Genomic DNA, 21,789 nt, shown 5'->3' on the forward strand with positions numbered 1-21,789 from the left:
GGTGACCACTTAGGAATTTCTACCTGTACGCAAGACATTCTTTCTGCTGGTTCTAGACTATAAGATTATATCTAGGTTAGGCTACATCCAGGTTTATGCTGGGATGATTACTAGCTGTCTCATTTGACGACCATCAGAATGAACAATATGACTAGTAAGATGGTTTGTACTGCCAAGCAAAATAATTAAAATAAAACTGAGTTCTTTTTAATAAAGGTCAACAATTTTATCAAGTAATTATCAGTTTTTAGTTTTAATATTAGTAAATTGATGAGTCATGAAGTCATTTAAATAATATAAAATTCCTAACAGGCTTTCCAAATTTGAGTGTAACTTGCTACCTATTATATATGAGATTAAAGAATTATACAAATATATATACTGACTGAAGTGAGTCAGAGAAAGACAAATATCATATGCTATCACTTATATATGGAATCTAAAAAATGGGTACAAATGAATTTATCTACAAAACAGATATACAGTTATAGATGTAGCAAACTGATGGTTAGCCAGGGGTAAGCAGGGAGAGGGATAAATTGGGAGACTGGGCGTGACATATACACACAGCTATATATAAAATAGATAATTAATAAGGACCTACTGTATAGCATAAGGAACTCTACTGAATACTCTGTAATGGCCTATATATATAAAAGAATCTATAAAAAACAGTGGATATATGTATATTATAACTGATTCACTTTGCTGTACATCTAAAACTAACACAACATTGTAAATAAACTCTTTTATAATAAATTTTTAAAATTAATTTCTAGAAATATAAACAAAGAATTATAAAATATAAATGAAACCAAATATATAATACAATGGGATATTACTAGCCATAAAAAAGAAGTAATGATACATGCTATGATAAGCATGAACCTTGAAAACAATGGGTTAAGTGGAAGTCACACATAAAAGGTTACATATTGTATAATTTCATTTACATAGAATATCCAGAATAGGCAAATTACAGATTACAGAGACAGAAAGCAGATTAATGGCTGTTAGAGGTTGAGCAGAGGAAAATGAGGAGTGACAGCTAACAGGTATGAGGTTTCTTTTTGGAGTGATTAAAATGTTCTGGAATTAGTAGTGATGGCTGCACTACTTTGTATCTATACCAAAACCACTGGACTGTACACTTAAAACAGTAAATATTATGACAGGTAAATTATATTTTGTTAAAAAAATGTAAAATAAAACATAAGATTTTTCTTAATGAAAATTCTGGCAATTCAATACAAAACCTACTCACCAGTTGAAGTTTTCCCATTGTTTCTTCAAGATTCCGCATTTCAGAAAGTTTTTTTTTAATCTCTTTCTAGGAATAAAAAGCTTATTAGGTACATACCTAAAAGTCAAGAATACTTATCACTAAGTGACAGTGAAAATGAGACCAAGTCATTTTTGAGTAATTCATGTTCCCTGTCATCAGTGAGAGCTAAAGCTTTAGCCAGCTCTATGCCTCAGTTTCAATGAAGAGGAGGCAAAGTTTAGGTTTCTCTTTAATTTCTGGTATCCTGAATGCTTATAGGGACCCATTTGTAACATTGGCAACAAAAGGGCCACTTGAAAATCTTCTTCTGTCTGTATACTTGTAGGACTTTTCTTGAGCCTTGATTTTTAGGATTCCTCTTACGGCCCTGTCATTTCCTGACTTTCCTATCCTATCTGCTCTTTCACCACCCACTACTATCAACCTGTGCTTGTGCTTAGTCGCTCAGTTGTGTCCAACTCCTGGCAACCCCATGGACTGTAGCCCTCCACGCTCCTCTATCCATGGAATTCTCCAGGTACGAATACTGGAGAGGGTTGCCATGCCCTCATCCAGGAGACTATCAACCTGGATCCTCTAAATGGCAACTAAGAGTGCTGAATGCCAAGATTAAAATATTGTGACCTAACAGGAATCTTTTACTGAGCCAAGTTGTCATTCTCGACTGCTGCCAATGTGACATGTGAAGCTGGGTTCAGGATGTTGTGCACACGAGAGAATATGCAGAAGAAAGTAGAAAAGGAGAGCAATGAGATACAAAAATGCTGCAAAGAAACTTCAGTCACAAAAGCAAAATTAAAACTGCACTAACTGAGACTTCCCTGGTGGCCCAATGGCTAAGACTCCAAGCTCCCAATGCAGGGGGCCCAGGTTTGATCCCTGGTCAGGGAACTTGATCCCACATGCCACAACTAAGACCTGGTAAAATAAACAATTAAAAAAAACTGCACTAATTATGTTTTCTTCATTTTCAAGGTTGTTTTGGCTGTTCTGGGTCCCTTGAGATCCATATGAATTTCACTGGGATTTGGAGAGGGATCACACTGAATCTGCAGATTGTTCTGGGTAGTAGGGACATTCAAACAATAAAGTCTTCCAATCCATGAACACAGGATATCTTCATTTATTTCTGTCTCTAAATTCTTTCAGCAATGTTTTATAGTTTTCAGTATACAAGTCTTGTGCCTCCTTGGCCAAGTTTATCCCTAAGATCTTTATTATTTTTGACACTATTGTAAACAGGATTATTTTCTTAATTTTCTTTTTGGATTTTAATATAGAAATGCACCCAGATTCTTATGCAATGATTTTGTATCCTGCAAGTTTGCTGCATTAATTAGTTCTGTTTTTATTGGCATCTTTAGGGTTTTCTACACATAATGTCATCTCATCTGGAAACAAAATTTTACTTCTTTATTTCCAATTGGAATGCCTTTTACTTCTTTTTCTTGCCTAATTCCTCTGGCCAAGACTTCCAGTACTATGTTGAACAGAAGTAGTGAGAATGGACATCCTAGTCTTGTTTCTAATCTTAGAGGAAAAAGTTTCAGTCTTTCACCACGTGGGCTTTTCACATATGGCCTTTATTATGTTGAGGTAGTTTCTTTCTATTCTACTAATTAATGGAGATGACACTGTATAAGATTAATTCATTTTATTTAGTTGATGTAAAGTAGTGACCTTAAAACTATTAATAGGTTATACTCATGCTTGGGATAATATAAAGATTATCCAAGTATTATGCAAAACTATTATATACATACAATTTTACGAAATCAATATCTGGATTCTTAATTTGCAAATATCCCTCTTAAAAATTATCTACCTGAAAACCTGTGGTCTAGGTATCATGTGAATTCTTCTTTCCCACCTACCCTTCCACAATTGCCTTTTGCCCATTTTTTAAAAGAAAGGCAAGCTTCTAATTTCTTATTATAGTATCTCTACATATAAAAACTTCTGAAGCACCAGACAACATCTGAAATGTTGGGGCTGGTCGAAGCCTTTAATTAAGACGCTATTTTCTCCCATTATATATTACTAAAAGATGTATTTTCAGTACAATTTTACTTTTTTATTTAATAAGTATTTACCAACATTTGTGCTACATCTGTCACTTTGATCCATTGACTACTAATAATTATAATGATAACACTTTTTACAGGAAAATGTTAACATTCTGAACCTTATAGTCAGAGGATATTTTTAAATTAAAAAAATTTCAATCCATGTATGTTTTAATAGCAGAGACATTTGATAGTTATCATAAAAAGATATTCAAACATAAAATATGTTACAATAAGATACAATTTTGTGGGGATTTCAAGAAGGGTCATTTGGATTCTACTGGCTTTGGCTATATTTGTAAGAACAATATGACAATTTTAAGAGATCAATCTTTACAACTGATTAGAAATTACATCTTTTGCATCTATTTAAGGATGAAAAATGTTAGCTACCAACTTAAAAATGTGCAAGGACATACATAGTTTCAAAAAATACCTTTAAAGAGTTCATGAGCACATAATGACCTAGAGGACAAACTTCAGAAGCCTGCTCATAATGCAGAGAAAGGACAGATGAAAATCTTGAATGAAAAGAGGAAGGAATCTGGAGAACTGCCATAAGAATAGATGTGCTTCAGAAAGACGCACGAACAACTGGAGAAAGTGCAAACGTTTAGAGCATGTAAATAACACCTAAAAAAAACCTGAATTACGAAACAAACCAAAAGACCTGGATAGGATATCAAAAGGACTCAAGCTCACTCCACTCTAGGAGAATTAACGAGCACCCCCATAGCCTAGCCGTACCTTTGCTTCCTCAAGCTCTTTGTCGGCAGTCTCGAGCACTTCTTCTTTATGTCTTTCCAACTGCTGTGCTAACTGGTCTATTTCAGTTAATTCCTGGCAGAGTTTTTCATTTTTGTTACTTAAATTAACAACTTCAGAGGTTACTGTTTCCTTGGTTTCCATAAGCTCTTGTATATGCTTTTCCAGGTCTTTATTAGCTTGCTGAAGAAAGTCAACCTAAATTGAATTTGTAATTCATAAGTTAATAAATTGGAAAATTATCAAATACTGAACTTTCAAAATATTTCAAAATACTGTGTTTTTTAAAATACTGAAAGTTAAAACCCTAGCTGTTTTACATTTGCAAATTTATATTGTTTTGATTTGTAAAACTGCTGATGTGTGGTTTAGTAAAAATATATATCCACTGTCTTCAGTTTTCAAGCATGGAAGGAAAGGATAAGTAAGAAATTTGTGTGAACCTTTTCCCAATATAGAGTTCTAAATATATGAAAAGATTACCACTATGATGATAATATTAGTCTGGAGTGCTGTACAATACAGTAGCCACTAGCATCTGCATATGGCTACTAAGCACTTAAAATGTGGCTAGTCCAGAGGTGTGCTATAAATACAAAGAGGAGTCCAAAGACTTAGTACAAAAAGATAGTACAATATGCCAATGATATTTGACAACACTGACTACATGTTGAAATGATAACATTTTGGATATATTTAAGTAGATACATTATTAAAATTAATTTCACTTGTTTTGTTTTCACTTTTTTTAATCAGACTACTAGGAAATTTTAAATGACATATGTGGCTCATATCCTGTTTCTACTGAACATCACTGCTCAAGAGCTATGCTAATATTTGGGACTTAATCTACTCTGGCTGAAGTCCAGGCAGCAGTGATATCTAAATTTCTAAAGATCATATGGAAACAACCTAATGTCCTTGACAGATGAATGGATAAAGATGATGTAGTGTGTGTGTGTGTGTGTGTGTGTGTGTGTGTGTGTGTGTGTGTGTGTGTGTGTGTGTGTGTGTACAATAGAATATTATTCAGCCATAAAAAAGAATGAAATAATGCCATTTACAGACACATGAGTGGACCTAGAGATTATCATACTAAATGAAGTCAGAAAGAAGACAAATACCAAATGATATCACTTATATGTGGAATAAAAATAAAAAATACAAATGAACTTATTTACAAAACAGAAACAGACTCGAAGACACAGAAAACAAACTTAAGGGTACCAAAGGGGAGAGGGGGTTGGGAAGGGATAAATTAGGAGTTTGGGATTAGCAGATACAAACTATCATATATAAAATAAACAAGGTCCTACCATATACCACAGGGAACTATATGTAATAACATGTAATAAAACATAATGGAAGGACTTTCCTGGTGGTCCAGTAGTTAAGAATCCACTTGCCAAGGCAGGGGACACTAGTTCAACCCCTCATCCAGAAACTAGGATCCCACATCCCATGGGGCAACTAAGCCTGAAAAAACGCAACTACTGAGTCCACCTGCTGCAACTACTAGAGACTGTGCCCTAGAGCTCAAGCTTGGCAAGAAGAGAAGCCATCTCAACAAGAAGCCTGTGCTTTGCAACTAGAGAGCAGCCCTGACTGTCGAAACCAAAGCCCATGTGTAGCACAGAAGACCCAGTGCAATTAAAAACAAACAAAAAAACATAATGGAAAAGAATACGAAAAATAATAAAAATATAATATGGATAACTGAATCACTTTGCTATATACCAGAAACTAACACACACTGTAACTCAACTATACATCAATTAAAAAAAAATTTCTAAAGGTCATTTGTCGTGTTTCATGGAAGTCTCTTGTTCTTTCACTCTTAGGTCAAATGCATGGCAAGGCAAACTACTACATAGTTAAATAAAAACTGTATGTTTAATTTTTATATTTATTTTTTAAAATAATCTTTTTTGTATTATAAAAGAAATACAAATTTTGAAAATGGAGAAAATCATAGAGAAGACTATCTCACCACACAAAGATAAACCTTTATTAGTGTATTTTGGCGTAGCTTCTTCTAGTGTTTTCTCTCTCTGAATGTATATACACAATTTTTAAAGCAAATTGAGGATTACTTTTTACCTACAGTTTATTCTCTTCTTTTAAACACTTAACACTGTGGTTTATCAATTCCTGCTACTGCTGCTAAGTCGCTTCAGTCGTGTCCGACTCTGTGCGACCCCACAGATGGCAGCCCACCAGGCTCCTTCGTCTCCGGGATTCTCCAGGCAAGAATATTGGAGTGGGTTGCCATTTCCTTCTCAATTCCTACATCTCATTAAATATAAAAACAGGATTTTCAACAGCTGTACCCAATTTTGGATACTTTGACTCTATGAAATTTTTTCTGCTGTAGATAATACCCAAGTAAACAACCCTTTCACCTTTACAAACCCAAAAACCATTAAAAACACTTACGACTTTATATGCTCAGTGAAATAATTATAAAAGTTGTTACCTGAATATTTAAATGAGCAATAAGCTTTTCGTTGGCTTTATTTCTAGTCTCCAGAGAAAGGATATCAGAGGAGCGACCCCCATCCAATGCAATTGACAGTCGTTCTATCTCACGTTCTCTAAGTTCAATCTGAAAACATAAAGTTGTGCTGTTATTTTCAAAGATATGGTTTCGAACTGAAATGATTAACACTGGACAAATGTTTATTTAAATATACTTCCATTTTTCTTATGTCCCACAATGCATACAAAAGATTAACACTCAAATATGTTACTGACACATAAATAGTATTATGAGATCCATTTACACAGAGCAAAAATATACACAGAAAATCTGAACCTAAGAATTGTCAACACAGGTTTTGTAAGTATTTTTATTGAAGAGATTCTAATTTTATGTTTTTTTTCCCTCCTCTAAGATTAGGCAATGTTTATACAAAAAGAAATCGAGTCCTGGAACTGAGTCTGAACTCCTTCAGTGCCTGGTGAAATAAATGGGAGATAAACAAATGAATATAAAACAAAAAGGAAAGTGATTTGCTACTGAAACTCAGTATTAAAAAGGATATGAGGCCGGAATTAATTTGCTTTACTATCTATTATGTAGAAAAAAACAGACATACAGTCAAAAACATCACTACCAACCATGAATTCACACGCAAGAATCTAGAAAAACACACACACTTTCAAACTTTGGTTTTCTTTAAAAAAAAAAAAAACTGAAAACAAAAACCAAGTATTCAATTTAACAAACAACTATTGAGCATAGTTCTAAATATACAAAGATGAATAAAACATGATCCCTTACTTTCAGGAACACACAGCTTTACAGGAAAAGCAAGAAAGTAAACCAATAATTGCTTTAATATGTTCAATGATACAAAAATAGAAATAGATATATAGTACCAAAGTAGTCAAGGGAATAAATAAGTCCAAAAAGTTATAAAATATGCTAGGCAGAGAAGAAAGGAGGGATATTCCAGGCAGTGACAAAGAAGCACAAGGCAACACGATATGTTTAAGGGAGCAGAAATGACTCGGTATGATTGAATTATAACATGCAAGGGAAATTAATAGTTGGAGATGAGTCCAAAGAATTAGGCAGGAACTAATTATGATAAGCACTGAATACTTCACTAGGGAGAAATATCACTCAGGACTAAAGGGTGAATGTGATAAGAATAGGACCAGAGGCAAGGAGACCTACTGTAGGAACGTATGAGAGATGATTAGAGCCTAAGAAACAGTGGGACAGGACAGAACAGGATACGTAAGTTTAAGAACTGATAGAACATGGTGAGTGGTATGTGACAGGCAGAGAATGAGATATATAAAGACTATAGAATGCTGGCTTGGGTGAATGCTGAAGCTTCCAACCAAAGTTGAGAATATAGGAGGAAAAACAAATGTGAGACAGAAGCTGCAAAGTTCAGCACTAGGCATATGTGTACAGACAGCATTCATCCAAGTGGAAATGCCAGTGTGAAGCTGGGCATATCAGAATGGAACTCAGCAGAGAAGTTGTCAGCCTGAGAGATTGGGGAGTCATCAATATTCAGGTAATAAACTAAGAGAGTAGATGAGACTATCTGAGAAAATATGGAGAGGAGAAGTCAAAGATTCTTGGGGATCGGTGATATTTTAGGGAGCAGGTAGACAAAAGAGCAAAGACGATATTATAAGAGGCTAAAAAAAAAGGCAAGAAAAGGAAAACCAAAAGAAAATGAAGCCATGGAAGAGTTTCAAAGAGAAATGATCAATAATGTCAAATGAGTCACGAAAATGAAGACTTAAAAGTATCCTTCTGGATGCAGCAACTAATGTCAATGGAAACAGTAACTAGACCAACTTACATAGTCGGGGACAGAAGCCAACAGAAGGTTAAGAAGTGAACAGGACGTGAAGAAGTAGAGAAGGAAGAGTAAGGCACCTTTTAGAGAAGTATGCATGAGGGAGAAGAAGGCCTTAGTTAGCAAGAGGGGAAAGGTAATTAAAAGATTTTTTAAGGGGTATTAGTGATGATGATAAAAGCATCTCCTCACAGTACTGTTATGAAGAGTGAAAAAATTTATAGCCATTAAAATGGCCATATAAGTTTGTTAAAGAATAACTGATTAAAGCGATATCCTAAGGAGAAGAGAGGGAATGGGGCCAAGTGCACGAAACCTTAAACAGGAAGAATACCATCCTACCCATTAAGTCTTAAGGAGAATCTGTGAATATTGCTCATTTAAAAGGCAGAGATAGGAAACTGAAAAAGAAGATGATATTCTGAGAAGGAGGGTGTTACAGGCCATGGAAAGAGCTTGAAGAGAACAGTAAAATCTGGAATATATGCTGAGAAGAACAGAACAAACTCCACACACACACACAAAAACTGATAGAGAATCGAGTAGACTCAATCAAGATTGATAACCACATTAAATTGGTGATTTCAATCAGAATGGTCAGGCTATTTTCTTCAAACACCTCAGCCACCTCACGGAGACAATAAAGACTGGTCAGTTTATGTTTATACAGTACTTAGAAAAAAATGTGATGAAAGAATGACTGAATATAATTGAAAAATATCAATTAATATTCATCTCATATGCATATTGATATGTTCAACATTTCTCCATAAAGTAAGTTTTTTGGATGACATTACTACAATTCCTTTTAACTCCATTTTATCCAAGTGATCTTCAAAGTACTTTATAAACTTAACACTTATACCAATACATAGGTTACATCTATATTGGTATGTGCAGATTTCTTCACTCCAAAAAAACATAGTTATGTGCAGAATATGAAAAACGTGTTACCTGATTTAAACTTCAGTAAGCATATTAAGAAAGAAAGCCTATAATTACCCAAATCAGAATTTAGCCAAGATACCAAAAGAAAGTATAAAAGAACAAAGCTTGTTCAAAGTTTTCATGTAACCCTGAATCTATTCATTCCCTTGCTTCTTTAGAAAACTGTCTTATAGGGTACTAGTGCTTATAAAGAAAACATACAACAAGCATGGCAACTCGGAAGAGTAACTTTCAAAGACGTTCAAAATGATAAAATCTACAGAAAGAGTAAAAAAAGTTTTTTAAAATACTATTATAAAGCATAATACACTTTAATAAAATACCTCTTGAGATGGAAACAGTTAATATGGTTATAACATTTGGGGAGATAGATTCACCTTAAAAAAAAAACTACTATTATTCACCTCAATGCATAAGGCAGGGAATGGACTGAAGGCTCTGAAGCCATCTAAGCCATTCCATCTATTAATTCTATTAACGAATTTACTAAAAAGAAAAGCTGTATTAAAAACTCAGGTATCAGAAATATCAAACATAACCCAATTCTATTTACAGTCACAGCACACTCACCTCAATCCCAACTAGGCAAATAAAAAATCCTACCTGCTTATTATAATCTCTCAGTCCACTTTCCATCATTGCTAACTTTTCTTGTAACTGGCAGACTTCTTGTTGAAGTTCTTGAATTCTGAAACATATTTATAAGTAATGTCAATATATTTTTGGTAAGAAATACAAAATTACAAGAAGTGAATTTAGATGCCTTCTTTTAAAAACCCTCAACTTTTTGTTTCTCAGTGAGGTAGGAGGTGCTGTGCCAAAGGGTTCCCAGGCCACAGCACAGAGTACATCATCTTAGAGATTTAATTTTATAAGAACAGATACAAAACTGAGTGGTAAATAATCTGAAACTCAGATACATTATGTCTCCTACTGCATTTGATCCTTAGGACAAATTCTTCTGGGTACTGTTGCCAATTCTTAGGTTCAGGGAACTAAGCATCAAGTCCAAAACTCACAATACTGTTAAGTGAAATGAGGGACCAAATGTTTTCTGACTCCACATGACCCTATATTTTCTAACGAACTATCTTGCAATCTTAGAAAGAAAAAAAATACTGAGAAATACCAATTTTCCAGGTAACTACAGCAAAAAACCCTACTCTTTCCTGGAACTTGTTAATTCCAAGAGAATCAAGATTTGTCTAAATCATCTGAATTGTATGAATGCTTAAATGCACTGTACTACATCAAACTTTGCCAAGCACTAACAAAACAGGACACAATCACTTTCATACTAGAAAAATAAAGCCTGAAGCCAGGTTTAATTTTAAGAGAAATTTTCCATAGGGTAGATAGAGTACAGCTGAACACTGCTTGTACCTGCTATTAGTATTACTAGAACCAACATTACCCACTAATCTAGGTGTAGGAGAGCAGTATGTATGCAACCACACTCATATATGCATGAATGACTGTAAATACAGTTAAATGTGCATGTGCAAATTAAAACAAATAAGATAATCAAGAGACTAATGCTACCTATGATGGCTTGATAGAAAAGAAGAATGTTAAGGCAAAGAAAAAGATAGAAAATGATACACATGTTGTTGTTCAGTCACCAAGTCGTGTCCAGCTCTTTGCAAACCCATGGATTGCAGCATCCCAGGCCTCACTGTTCCTCACCATCTCCCAGAATTTGCCCAAGTTCATGTCCATTGAATCAGATACATATAGAGCCCTCTAAACTCGGTAAATAATACTAACATATTGTCTAAGTCCTAGTTTATAAGTACCAGAAAAACAAAACACAAAATATTTCATGGGTAAAGTCAAGTAAGTGTATATATATAGGTACATAATATTGTGTGAGAATAACTGAGCTAAAGACCCTAATTAGTCCCCCAACAAATGTCTTTAATTGCTATAGAGATTAATAATAAAGTAGAAAACTCTCTCATATTGTCTACGTAATCTACAAAGTAAAAAGCGAGCTGCACTAACCATTTCTACTAGTGTATTCTGTACTTTAAACTGCTTCTGCAGCTGTGACCAGAGAGGCTGTCACTAGTGCTCTTTTACTCCTCTGTACCTTTTAAGATGTTCTTAATGGAATTTTGTGTATTTCCGCTTGTCTCATCTTCTTACCGGGTTGTAAGGTTCTCAAAAGTTTCATCTTTACATCCCGAGAACACTTACATAGACTTTTCCAAAGACTTTGTTAAAGTTATAATTAAAATAGAATTTACATCTGATTCCAAGTTAAGGAAACACCAACATACAGAGCTAGAGAATCATGAAGCAAGAATTTCAAAGCCAGTTACAAGTCTACTTATGTTACTGGCATTTGAGAAAAATCTGAAGTAACAGAGTCTGTAAAAGATTTACTTGGGTGATAAAGCTGAATGTCAAAGCAACTCTACTGAAATAGGCTCTGCTGCTGCTGCTAAGTCGCTTCAGTCGTGCCCGACTCTGTGCGACCCCATAGACAGCAGCCCACAAGGCTGTGCCGTCCCTGGGATTCTCCCAGCAAGAACACTGGAGTGGGTTGCCATTTCCTTCCCCAGTGCATGAAAGGGAAAAGTGAAAGTGAAGTCGCTCAGTCGTGTCCGACTCTTAGCGACTCCATGGACTGTAGCCTACCAGGCTTCTCCATCCATGGGATTTTCCAGGCAAGAGTACTGGAGTGGGGTGCCATTGCCTTCTCCGGAAATAGGCTCTAGGTGGCACTAAATTGTTTTAAAGCAAATATAGACAGAAACCTCAGATATATGATTTACTTGAAATCAAATTTCAAAACAAGTGAAAACATTCTATATTCAGAATATATTCAGAAAGCATTTACTGAATACTTGTGCAAAGTTCTGTGCTACACACCAGAGATAGGCTAGTTAAGAAGAGAAAACCCTACTATCAAGAAACTTAGGGCTAACGAAGTGATCAGTTAAGTAAAGCCAACAGAGAATTCTTTAATTCACCTGTTATCAGCCACTTGCAGGAGGTCTGCGATGTAAGGGTCATCCGGCTGAGGAACCGGATATGAACTGATTTCAGAGGGAGGGACTGGTTCATCAATCTGCATGCGCTGGCGCCTGAAAGCAATATTTCTTTTCTTGCCACCTAAAAAGAAAAAAGCATATGTGTATTTCAAAAAATTGAAAACGAAACACTGTCTTAGAATTAAATACTTCAGAAGGCTAGCCTTTTTGTTATAAAGTATGTCTCTAGCCCTTATTACATAAGAGCCAGGTCAAATGTTTTCTCCCTTATATATAAATACCCACCTGATCTTTAACTAAACAACTCATTTCTGAAAACCTCAACAAGACATGGTTAGAAAGCAAGCTTATTTTCTGCATGCTTGGTATATATGCCCAGATTTAATCTGTTCCTTCATGAGATGGGGACCAAACTCTGGCAGGATTAAAAAGCTGAGTGTGCCTTGTGGTACATGTTTAACAGAGCTCAAGAAGTCATCACCAGTAGAAAACTGTCAAATGAGAAGCTGAAGGCAATGATAACTAAAATAAACATGTTTTTTAAGCAAGGCCAAAGGAGCAGACAACTGAAACTTTAAGAATCAAAATTAGTATACAGCAGAATATGTATCCTGAATTAATGGGGAATTTTCTTAATTATCCTTAAAACTAGCAGGAGTAATTTCTTTTGATGGCTAGATATATCCCATCTTGGTCCAAACCACAAGGATAATATACCTTTTCCAGTACCTGGCCAAGATTAGACACGTACTTGAAAAACTGACCCTCACAAAGAACAAACACAACCCACAACTCTGTCTTCCTTAGAATCCTAACAAGTTTTTTACACTCCTAGGTCAAAAGTATTTAAATGACCTGCTTGTAGTTACACACCTGAACCAGGTAAACCACTTTCTTCTTCCCTTATCTCCTGGTTTTCCTCCTTGGTTGCTCCTTCTCAGTTTCTTTCAAAGACCCTCTTCTTCCATTTGTGCCTTAAAAGACAATTTTCTAGGGTCTGCCTTTGGTTCTCCTCTCTTTCCAGTCTACATAATCTCACTAGTAACTCCTACCGCATTCAAAGCTTCAGTTCTCAGGATATTCCAATGATTTCCAAATGTGAATCTCCATCTAGGACCATATTTCTGAGGACAGGTCTACACATTCCACTGCATACTAGGATTTTCAATATGAATGTCCCGTGGATATAACACTCAACAAATCTTTTGTAGAGAGTGGGCTTCTGTTCTGTTTTCCATATTCCCTATCTTAAGAAATAGTACCAGGACACCCTTGGTGGTCTCGTGGTTAAGACTAGGGGCACAGGTTTGAGCCCTAGTTAGGGAACTAACATCCCACATACCCCATGGTGCAGCCAAAAGAAAAAAGAAATAGTATTGATATCCTCATTCATCCACTCACTCACTTCAAACAGAAATCTGGAAATTCCTCTCCACCCCAAGTTTACTAAATTTATCCATCACTAAATTTTAGAGATTACACCTCCTAAATCACTCTTGATTTAGGCCCATTCTTTTCTCAGAAAATCTAATTATCCTCCTTTTTTTGTTTTCTTAATCTTCTAGTTACTTCTGAGATCTTCTCCTACATTTGTCCATCTTTTCTGCCTTTGGCTCACAGTCCTCCCTCTCCCACCTTATTTTCTGCCATTTCAAGTCCCATGGATTCCTCCCTGATCCTGGCCTCCCAGTTTGCAATTCTTCAATTCTCAGAGTCTCCTCTTCACTCAGCTACAGGAACATAGTAACATGATTAAGCCTGGACTGTGTCACCGGATAGAACTGAGCCAGCTTCCAGATCTTCAACTCTCTTCTGATGGCAATCTTCATTCTGACCAAATTACTACTGGTCCTCACTGTGTTCTTTAATCCCTCAGTCTCTACTAAGTCTCATAATTCAGCACCTGCCTTCACTTCATTTACTTTCATAACCTTAATCTCATGGTTTAGACATCTCTGTGATCTGGTTACTACTACTGGAAATTCTTCCATCAACTTTGAGCCTGGACAACCACTAACTCTGCATATTCCCCATCATTTCTTTTTTCTTCCTTGAGAACTACTGAGCATAAGGCTAAGAAGAGTAAAATAAACTAAGAAATAACAAAGTATATCATTTTCAAAGTCTTTACAGTATGAATTATGTTTATAATTAATAATGATGATAATAATAATAGAAAAAAGAATTCAAATTAATAATAAAGGAAATAAAACCCTAGGCACTGAGGTTAGCCTACTTATATCTAAGAAGTTTACTGTTATATAAGTTTCTAAGCACATGTATAGAATATAAGCTGGGTCTTCAGAAATAAATTTTAAAGGTTTTGAGACTATCCAAATACACCTTTTCAAATACAAAAGTCTAAAGCATGAATACCCAAAGTCCCATTTCAGTCAACAGTTTTAACATCTTTAAAAGATTAGGTGTATATAATTTGTTTTGAGAGGGAACAGATTCACCTGGAGTTTGAACTACAGCTTGCAAATTCTTTTCTTGAAGCTGTTGAATTTTTTCATTCTTAGCTTTGCTTTCTTTCTCCATAAGTTTGAGTTTATGAACATATTGATTATTTAGGAATTTCAGATCAGCTGTTTCACGTGCACACTTTTTCAATGTGGTTTTCAACTCTTAAAATGAAAAAGATTGAAAGAGTATTTCATACATCAAGAAGTTCTTCCATTCCATAAAACAAAAAAAGTCACAATAATTTGAAAGGCTCCACCTGATTCTTATATGCTTTGTTAGAAGGTTATAACTTTTCTACCACCATTAACAAAACTGCAAATAAGTCACTAAGCACAAAAAGGAATTATATTTTTCTTCTGTGGTATAAGCCTAATATGAGCTTTTGATCCAGTAAATTGGATACGAAGCTAAGGGATTATCAATTGATGCCAAGTATTAGCCAGGGCTTTCTACTAAATATAAGAATATTTTATAATAAGTTAGCCACATAATTTACCCTTTGCCTAGTACCTCTGAAATCATTCTATCTTCCAGATCAAAAACAGGGTATAAAAGAATCAGAACAATAGATAATATGGCTTTTTCTCAGAAACACAGAAGTTGTTTCAAGAACATTTTTCTTCAGTACAATCATTTAATATTTTCTACAGCAACTTTTGCGCTTCCCAGGTGCCACAGTTGGTAAAGAATTTGCCTGCCAACGCAGGAGACACAAGAGACGCGAGTTCAATCCCTGGGTTGGGAAGATCCCCTGGTGAAGTAAAAGGCAACCCACTCCAGTATTTTTGCCTGGAAAATTCCATGGACAGAGGAGACTGGTGGGCTACAGTTTACCGGTTCACAAGGAATTGAACACAACTGAGCGTACACCACCACCATTACAGCAATTTTAATTCTAAAAATTTAATCCACATTCAGTGAAGATGAATATAGTTATGGAATGCAAATTTATTTTTCTTTTGGAAACTCTTCAACACACCCTATAATATTTCAGGAACTGTCAGTAGGAAGACTATCACATTTTCTAATCAATAGTTTCAAAGGTAGACTAGGATTTCCTGCATATAAAATGAAAAGGGCAAAAATTTCAAAAGTCACAAAAATTTACCTTTAATATGTTGACCTGATTGTTCTCTCAGTTTCATTAACTCCAGGTATAATTCATTATTTTCCTTACTCAACCTTGCATTTTCAAGTTTATAAGGTTCCAACAGAAAATCAAAATTGGCACTCTCTTTTTCAGCTTTCACAGCAGATAATTTTGATTTCCGAAGACTTTCTGTTGTATGAACTAGATCACTAATATTAAAGAACGGAAAATGCAAATACAAGGAAACATTCTATTAACCTTCAATAACTAAAAACAGATTTCTAAAAGGACTTAAATGTTAATACTAAGTGAGATCAAATCGAAAATCAAACATACAAAAACAAACACTAGAGGTCTTTCAAGGTACTAGGAAGTCTCAAAGCTTTCCAGGTGTAATTAAGTTATAAAACATACACACATAGGCAGAATCATCTTTCAACCTGGTCTCACTCAGCCCCCTTGTCTAATTAGTCACCTGATCCTGTGGCATCTGTGAACCTTATTTGGTCATTTAACATTTACTGAATGCCTGCTACATGCTAAGTGTCAGGGACGCAACAAACACGGATCAGTTCCCTACCTCTAAGAACACAGATGAACAAGATATTCACTACATCAACATTTACTGGGCAGGGAACATGGTGAAGAACCCACTGACATGGAGCTTATATCCTACTAACAATCTGTCAAAAGTTACAGTACTATGTGATAAACTCAATAGATATTTCAGTGCCGACCATGTGTTCAGCCTGTCCTAGGTATGGCAGTGAAACAGTCGGTCTCTAGTTTCTTGGAGTTTGCGTTCTAATGGGAAGGTAAAACAAATTTCCAACAATAATAACAGCTAAGGTAATGTGCAGCATATGTGACAGACAGCTGCAGGCCATATAGCTAACTGAGCATAAAGACAAAGCAGGAAGAAGAGGAGAAAGAGACTTTATAGGCAGATAGAACAGCATATGGAGAGACCAAGGGTGAGAGTGAACATGTGTTTGGGAGCTTCAGGTGGTTCATACAGGGAAGATGAAGGGAGTGTAAAATCGCTGGGGAAAATGTGTGTCAGTTTCTTGGAAAGTTAAACATACTTTTACCCTATAATTCTGAATTGCTGACCTAGAACTAGATAATGAAGGATTCTGGAGGCCATACTAGAGACCACAAAGTATCTTTCATCCATTCTCTTCTTTTCATCATTATCACTTATAGTCCTACTGCAAAAACTTCCTAGACCATTTCTCTGCTCTAGTTAGTCTCAAATCACAGTATTAGGATTTATGTGGAAAAGAATAAAAATCACAAAGAATCTTCCAGTTAAATTAACATGTTAACAGCTAAAGTCATGATCAACCACCTTAGAGAAGCATTATAAATGCGTAGCAATTAGAGACCAGTGACTAACATAATATGACGTCAACTGCATTTCAATAAAATAAAAACCAGTGAATAAAGCAGCTACAGAACTCCTAACTTAATCAGAAAATCACATTAAAAATTGTACATTTACTCACAGACAAAACCCTCAGAAACATTTACTCTAAATAGTATAGCGTGAATGGTGACCCTAGAGTTTTGCAACATGGAGAAGAGAGAAGCTTCAGATGATTTAAGGACTTTTAAAAAGTCTACCCATTTCTGTACTAAAGCATGAAGTTCAATCAGAAACTAGATAAGTGGGATTCAGGGTCACACAGGTTTGCAATAGTGTTTTCATCTTTACCTGAAAAGTTTTTCTACCAAAGGTATACAGTCCACTGTCAGAGTCTGGCGGTATCCCAACTGATCCAATCTTTTCCTAATATTAAGATACTTTCTTTCTGCAGCTGTAGTCATCTTGTGTTCCAAACTAGGTTTATTCACATCCGAAAATTAAAATCCTATAAGAAAAGAGTGAAACAACATTCTATTATCAGTTATTATTATTGTTTAATGTTTTTTAAAAAGATTCTTTTAATATGAAGCAATTATTTTTTGTTTCTTTTCAGGCAGACAGCCCTCTAGAATATCTAGGTTGATTTAAATCCAATGCCAATGATATCCATGTTGCTGCATTAAAATAAATATCCCCTCATAAACTTAATATGCAGAAGTTAAAACAATAAAACCTCTAGAAAAAAGCAGAATATTTTTCCAAGCCTGAGACAAGCAGAGAATACTTACAGAAGCCTCTTTTAAGTTTCTCTTTTAAATATAAAAGAGAAACTTAATAAATTGGATTTCTTCAAATGAAAAATGTCTGCTCATCAAAACATGTCCTTTTATTCGACAAAACAAAAACTTAAAAGAGTAGGAGAAACAGTCATAATATCTAACAAAGGATTTGTATATAAAATACAGAAAGAACCCTTACAATTCAATAATAAAGACAACCCAATAAGAAATGCAAGGGTAAAATTTGCAAAAGATATCTAAATGAGAATCACATGAAAAGGTGCTTAACACCACTAGACATCAGAGAAATACGAACTAAAACCACAATGAAATAAAATTTTGTCCATACTAGAATGGCTAAAATTAAAGGTACAATACTAAATGTCTTCAAGGACTTGGAGTACAGGAATTTTCACATTGCTACAGGAGTGTGAAATCACTGTGGAAAAAGTCTGTGGGAGGGAGGCTCAAGAGGGACAGGGTGTATAAGCACTCATAACTGAGTCAACGTTGTTGTACAGCAAAAGCCAACACAACATTGTAAAGCAATTATCCTCCAATTAAAAATAAATTTAAAAGTGTGGCAGTTTCCTATAAAGTTAAACATACTTCTAGCCTATGACTGTGTAATTCTGCTGCTGCCACTGCTGCTGCTAAGTCGCTTCAGTCGTGTCCGACTCTGTGCGACCCCATAGACAGCAGCCCACCAGGCTCGGCCGTCCCTGGGATTCTCCAGGCAAGAACACTGGAGTAGCTTGCCATTTCCTTCTCCAGTGCATGAAAGGGAAAAGTGAAAGTGAAGGTGAAGCTGCTCAGTCGTGTCCGACTCTTCGCGACCCCATGGACTGCAGTCTACCAGGCTCCTCCATCCATGGGATTTTCCAGGCAAGAGTACTGGAGTGGGTTGCCATTGCCTTCTCTGTGTAATTCTACTCCAAGGTATTTACTCAAGAAAATGAAAGTAAACATCTACAAAGAGACTCTACAAGAATATTTGAAGCATCTTTATTCATAATAGCGCCAAACTGAAAACAAACTATACAGAAGAAGGATAAGTACACGATACTTAAACAATGTAATATCACTCAAGAACAAAACAGAACTGGTACGTGTCAACAGCATGGATGAATTTAAAAACATTATCTGAGTAATAGAAGCCATGATTATATGAAGTTCAAGAACAGGCAAAATTAAACTATGTATATAGAAATTAGAACAGCTGTCACCTAGGGCGAAGGGAGTAGTTGGAGCCTGACTGGAAGGGCATGAGGGAGCTTCCTTGGGTAATGAAAATATTGTGGTAATGGGGACAGACATCACACCAATGTATACATTTATCAAAGCTTTTCAAATAGCATATGTAAATTTTACTTAAATTACAAAAGGAAGACCTCAACATGTAAGCATCTCTGGACATCTTTTTATCCTTGTCTTTTTAAATATCTATGAATATATCATCTATCAATCTGCCCTAAAATGGAGTTATCCAAAGATCACTTCTTTAAAAAAACATGCTCTCTTTTCTAACCTTTGCCAGGTAAATGTGGTCCTAGTACTCATATTTCTAAATCAAACAAAAACTTTGTTTTACATCTGTATTGCTCACTATTTATATAAAACATGCATGGATATGAATATATGCAAAATTTGATCCTCACAACTACTGTGAGGGAAAAAGGGTCAAAGACACCCTTCACATTCAAAGATGAAGAAAGGCTGCCTAGAGAGAGTAACTTTTTCCAAATCACAAGGCCACCAAGTAGATGGGCAGTCAGGTCTCCTGAGTCCTGACCCAACGCTCAGGTTTCTGTATTATGCCGCCTCAACTTATCAGATGACTCCTAAGTTAGTACTACTCCTTGATAACTCCTTCCTACAAATCTCTCCTTCTCCACATTCCTGTTAGCCTTTTCTCTGAATGACGTCCCCATTCTATACTAGGTTCTTTCTAGGTTCCTTCCACAAGAGGGACCTGACTGATGCAGGGCGTTCTGGAAAAAGTCCTGAAGAGGTCAGAAGTGCACCTGTCAGACCAAGAACTAGCAGGGCCTCACAATTCAAACATGTCTCTTTTTTGTCTGGTACCAACTTTCGTTACCCAGAAAGAATACACCCTCACAGCCTTCTGAGAGACAATATGATACGTATTTAAAGAAAAAAAATAATCAACACATATGACAGATGAAAAAAATTAAAATCCTCCCAGGAAGGACAAAAAAAACATGTATTAGGCTTTCCCCCCGCCAACGCATGGGCTGCTGTCCTTCACCATCAACGCAACACGCCCGTCTACATCATCCAAACACTGAGGCCATACTGAAAGTTTTCCAGCAGAACAACATAAAAGGTAAGGTTTGGAGGTCCTCCACGCATACGTGTTTGGAACCACCCACTTGGTTAACTCTGGGGAGTTTACGTCTGAAAGCTAGTGCATCTTATTTTTACAAAAGTATCGTGTGTGTGTGTGTGTATGTGTGTGTGTGTGTGTAAAATCTCCTGTGTGTATAATATATATGTACAAGGGCTAGAAAAACAAAACACCCCAAACCAACACTGACTAGGTTATCTCGCGAGTCCTCCCTCACTGAACTAAAAACACTCGAGTCGAAGAGGGGATGTTTACTAAGGTGCCGGACAAAGGTTAATAAATGACTCGTCCTAGGCTTTGGGGCACTTTTGTTTTACAAAGAGCCTGTATGATTCTTATACGAAAGGGTATTTTAACTTTTAAATCGACCCATCAGTCGGTAGAAGGCGGATCTGCTGGAACCGCACAGACCCCAGGCCGACCTCCGGGCCGCAGTTCCGCTGTCGGGTGTTGAAAGGAAGGGGGTGTCCGCAGCGAGGCGACAGGGACTCCGCGCCCCGCCCGCCCGGGGCCCACTTCCTCCCGAGGCTGCGCGGCCTCCCTCCCGGCAGCGCCCGGGCCCGGCCCGCGGGGACCGCCCGGGAGGCGGAGGCACCGCTCCGCCCCGCGCCCTCCCGCCCAGCTCCGCGCTCACCCGCAGCCCCGGCCGCCGCTCCCTCCGCCTGCGGTCGCATCTCCCCTCGCGCCTCGCCTCCCTCGCTGGCTCCTTCCGCCCAGACACCGGCTCCGGCGCTAGGACAGTTTGAAAATGGCGCGGAGAGACGATCAGGGCCGGCGCGAAGGAGGTGCCGCCGTTGCCTCGGTAACGGGAGCGGCAGACGTTTCGCAGCGGGGACGCGCCCGACAGGGATGGCGGCGCTGGGCCCCGGTGCCCGGAAACGCAACGGCCAGCACGGCGCGAGGCCGCGGCGCCCCCTGGCGGCCGGCGAACCCCTAACCTCAGCGGGCGCCGGCGATAGGACTCCTCCATCAAGTCGGTCGCGTGCCTTGTTTGACCTCCGCGCGGGGTTAAAATCCTGCCCAGCCCGGGACCCTGCCGCGGATTAGCCTTCACCCGTTAGGGGGACGCCTTCACCTAAACTCCAACGACAGGCACAACTGCAACTTTCCCTGACAGCCACCCAACACAATTAACTGCTGCTCCCACACCCACGCCCAGATGTGTAGACCCTTATATTATACTCAACCCGCTATGATGATATAACATCATGATGTTTTGATCCCGTGAGTTATAACTCATCCCGTCAAAACGTAATTATTTGTTTGTATGTCTGTCCCTGCCGTCCCCAATTGTGAATTCCTGGAGTCAGAGATTGTTTTCTCAGCTAT

At 37.0% G+C, this 21,789-nt stretch overlaps 1 protein-coding gene across 2 annotated transcripts in view; it reads right to left on the reverse strand.

The window, feature by feature from the left end:
• Positions 1 to 21,345, reverse strand: part of CEP135 (centrosomal protein 135) — a 71,475-nt gene extending 50,130 nt beyond the window's left edge. Inside the window, exons 1-9 of one of the 2 annotated variants that reach the window (XM_081589030.1) lie at positions 21,095 to 21,345; positions 17,662 to 17,818; positions 15,963 to 16,153; positions 14,848 to 15,015; positions 12,368 to 12,509; positions 9,993 to 10,077; positions 6,593 to 6,721; positions 4,099 to 4,314; positions 1,265 to 1,330 (exon numbers count right to left, since the gene is read on the reverse strand). In XM_081589030.1, the coding sequence (XP_081445156.1) occupies positions 1,265 to 1,330; positions 4,099 to 4,314; positions 6,593 to 6,721; positions 9,993 to 10,077; positions 12,368 to 12,509; positions 14,848 to 15,015; positions 15,963 to 16,153; positions 17,662 to 17,774 (1,110 nt within the window). In that variant the 5' untranslated portion in view covers positions 17,775 to 17,818; positions 21,095 to 21,345. Of the gene's footprint in view, positions 1 to 1,264; positions 1,331 to 4,098; positions 4,315 to 6,592; positions 6,722 to 9,992; positions 10,078 to 12,367; positions 12,510 to 14,847; positions 15,016 to 15,962; positions 16,154 to 17,661; positions 17,819 to 20,882 lie in introns of both variants that reach the window. The other variant, XM_081589041.1, reaches the window with a different exon arrangement.
• Positions 21,346 to 21,789: the final 444 nt, after the last annotated feature.

The sequence above is a fragment of the Giraffa tippelskirchi genome, chromosome 1 (assembly GCF_054371585.1).
Source record: "Giraffa tippelskirchi isolate mGirTip1 chromosome 1, T2T-mGirTip1v1.2.pri, whole genome shotgun sequence".
Lineage (NCBI taxonomy): Eukaryota > Metazoa > Chordata > Mammalia > Artiodactyla > Giraffidae > Giraffa > Giraffa tippelskirchi.